The sequence below is a fragment of the Sinocyclocheilus anshuiensis genome, unplaced genomic scaffold, assembly GCF_001515605.1.
Source record: "Sinocyclocheilus anshuiensis isolate Anshui unplaced genomic scaffold, SAMN03320099.WGS_v1.1 scaffold1036, whole genome shotgun sequence".
Classification (NCBI taxonomy): domain Eukaryota; kingdom Metazoa; phylum Chordata; class Actinopteri; order Cypriniformes; family Cyprinidae; genus Sinocyclocheilus; species Sinocyclocheilus anshuiensis.
In genome coordinates, this window is record NW_015550226.1 from 1,211,356 (window position 1) to 1,214,848 (window position 3,493).

General features: G+C 37.0%; 1 protein-coding gene across 1 annotated transcript in view; it reads right to left on the reverse strand.

Moving 5' to 3' along the window:
- LOC107661021 (single-minded homolog 1-A-like) overlaps positions 1-3,493 on the reverse strand; it is a 12,892-nt gene that overhangs the window by 7,105 nt on the left and 2,294 nt on the right. The window contains exons 2-6 of the mRNA XM_016450464.1: positions 2,102-2,184; positions 1,346-1,435; positions 1,139-1,247; positions 960-1,045; positions 434-633 (exon numbers count right to left, since the gene is read on the reverse strand). Of these exons, the coding sequence (XP_016305950.1) occupies positions 434-633; positions 960-1,045; positions 1,139-1,247; positions 1,346-1,435; positions 2,102-2,184 (568 nt within the window). The remainder of the gene's footprint in view (positions 1-433; positions 634-959; positions 1,046-1,138; positions 1,248-1,345; positions 1,436-2,101; positions 2,185-3,493) is intronic.

The following is a 3,493-nucleotide window of genomic DNA, read 5'->3' on the forward strand; positions in this document are numbered from 1 at the left end:
TGTGACACTTTAGACTGGAGTAATGGCTGATGGAAATTCAGCTTTGCATCACAGAAATACATTTTATTTTAAAGGATATTAAAATAGAAACCATTATTTTATACTGTAATAACATTTTGCAAGATTACTGTTTTTTTGCTGTATTTTTGATCAAATAAATGCAGCCTTGATGAGCAGAAGAGACTTTAAAAAACATTACAAGTCTTACTGATCCCAAAACGTTCGACTGGTAGTGTACATATTGAGGATTCTGATATGATCAAAATGCCGATATTTTATTCAAATTGTTATGCTGATAAAATAATCTGTAACTAAAAATTGCAAAATGCAAAAAAAAAAAATTATATATTTTTATTCATAGTCTCAGGCCTTTGGTCTCCATTGCCTATATTACCAACACAGCAATTTGTAGAAGCACATAAACACATGGTACCTGGAGTCCAGGAAAATGAGTTTCATGTCCAGGCTGGCTCTGAACATGAACATATTGCTGTGGAGCTTGATCTCGGTTACTGCGCTGGGGGGGAGAGAGTGACCAACAGCCACCAGACCCACGTTCTGATAACAGCCGTCGAACGGAGACATGTCTAAGCTGTACTGACGGACCTTCAGATAGCCGCTGCAGTGAATTACCTGTCGGAGATCATGGTCACACACACACACACACACACACACGCGCGTGTCTGTATTATAGTTCACGGCATCTGTGATCATCTCTATGCGATCTTATATTATGGCTCAGATGTAAATATTCTTTGCCTTGGCTTGCATTCTTTATATTTGTCATTGCTAATGTTTTAAAATATGATGCCTATTGGGCACAATATCATTAAATCTCTACTACACAATGAAGGAAGATATATTAAAAACTGTATATAATGAATATATTTTTATGCAGCTGTGGACACCGTTTTATTAAACACCACACATCAAAAAAGAATGAAACTATAATGGCTTACCTTGTAACCGCCACACGTCAAGCCAGCGTTTCTTTTAGCAAGGACGCATTTCATTCTCAGGAAAAAAGATCTTTCCATTTCATATTCTAGAAAAAGAACAGGAAGCAGAAGACGGTGAAGGAGCGGCTTGAGGGAAGATGAATTGGTTTGCGTGTGAAGGTGTTCGGTGGATGTCTCACCGTGGACGAAGTGTGAATGATACGGCTGGTGAGCCGTCAGGACTGCGGTCATCTCGTCGTGGTCTGCGGGGTGGATGTATTCAAAAATGCTGTTCCCCGTCAGCTCTACCTGTTAAAATGGACTTTTGTCATTGCAGTCAAACAGTGTGACATAGGCTGAATATAAACAGGTTCTAAATAAAAGCAATATGAAAATGTGCACTTTACCTGTGACAACCCTAAATGCACTGATGCAGTTTCAGAAATGTACATGATTTTTCCATCAGGAGCTACCACAAAAAGGAAGCCATCCAAAGTCTAAAGACAATTTGGACAAATTAAAAATGAATTAATGCATTAATTAGCTCTTATATTACACTCTAAAAATGCTGGGTTAAATACAACCCAGTGCTGGGTAAAATAGGGACAAACCCAGCAATTGGGTTGTTTTGACCCAGCGGTTGGGTTACTACCCAGTTAAACATTAAGTTAAACATTTAACCCAACCGCTGGGTCAAAACAGCCCAATTGCTGGGTTTGTCCCTATTTTACCCAGCACTGGGTTGTATTTAACCCAGCATTTTTTAGAGTGTATTAAAGCATCATGAAAGCAAGATGTAATGAGCAGAGGTAACATTCAACATTCCAATCAGGAAATGAAATTAAGCTTTCATATTACAATAAGTAAAAATATAAAAAAGATGCAGGGAGCACTTATACAAAACAATGCAATCATTTAAGTGAATTATGAAATATCATACAAACAAAATCTTCGCAAGAAACACTTGCAACGAATGACAAACATTGATATTTAGAATACTGAAGAAATATTGCTTATCGTAAAAAAATGTACGAAGACGAATTCTAAGTAGATCTATAAAGTATGATAGAATAGTTTCAGATACCAGACTTTTTTGAATATTAATTATTAGACCTAAATAATAATAATAATACTAAGCAAGTACAGAATTTAAAAGTGTGTACCTGAAGCAGATGTGATCCTAACTCTCGGCCCACATTGTCCAGAGAACTCGCTCGACTCACATGGCCCCAAGATTCCCCGAGACCTGCGGAACGTTCAGAAAACACCGCAGATTATTACGAATAAAAATAAGGGGAGAACACGACGAGCCTTAAATATAGCCTATGACAATCCATCGGGGTACTGAAAGAGCTAACAAAACCTAATCTCTAATATGAAATTCGTTTTAACGGGGGGGAAAAAAAAACTACAACAACAGCACACACAAAAAAAAATACCACAACAAAAATAATAGTCTATCGTCATGTGACGATCAGTTAGTCAATATTTGAACACCGAACTGACTGTAAACACGCTGAATGTAAATGAGGAGTATTTCTGATGGAGAAACTCGATAAAGCAAATAGTCTGACACACACACAATCCTTATTGAAATGCAAATCACACGAAAACAAACGTCAGATGAAAGCAAAAGCTCTGATTCCACTTTAATATTAAACAAACACGGACTCCGCGTTTATCCAGCAGAAACAATCACACGACTTCTCAAACAGCTCTCCGAAAAAGAGCCACATTCTTCCAGAATAACCGCTCGGGAAAATATCCCGTGGAAACATGTTTGACGGCGTTCTTATCAAACCGACAGATCATAAAAAAAAGCAACTTTTCTCTTGCTGTTTTTAAAACGATCAACGGATCAAATGTTTTAAGATTAAGACAGCGTGAAAGCCACAATTCAGTCGACCACTGAGACTGTGCTTTCTAATGATAACATATTTAGTTTATTAAATAATAATAATAATAATAATACAGTGTCGAAACAGTAAAGCGCGTGTGAAGATCCTAATGCGAAAAGAGAAGTTGTGATATTTCGCAGGGGAATTGTTGGATCTGATTGGATCTGAATAGCCGCGGTGCTCGTCAAATAATAAACTTTACATAAGCAATAAGAATAATACACTTCACACAAAAGAATACATCATTGCATCTCTCCAGCGGAGATGTTTCAAGAGCTTGCAATGCAAGAAAACTCAACTTAAAATGAAGCTAAACTCATATTAAAACAATTCCATAATACACTTTACATAAGCAATAAGAATAATACACTTCACACAAAAGAATACATCATTGCATCTCTCCAGCGGAGATGTTTCAAAAGCTTGCAATGCAAGAAAACTCAACTTAAAATGAAGCTAAACTCATATTAAAACAATTCTTCTGTTTCTGCTGTGAAGGCGTTTCTTTAGGCGCTGCTGAGAACACTTTTTTTTGTCTTCACAGGCCCGACATTTATTCCAGCACATTTATTTATTTTATTTTATTTTTTATTTAGTAATTTAGCAGACGCTTTTATCCAAAGCACATGAACCCTAATGCATCCCCCCCCCCCCCCA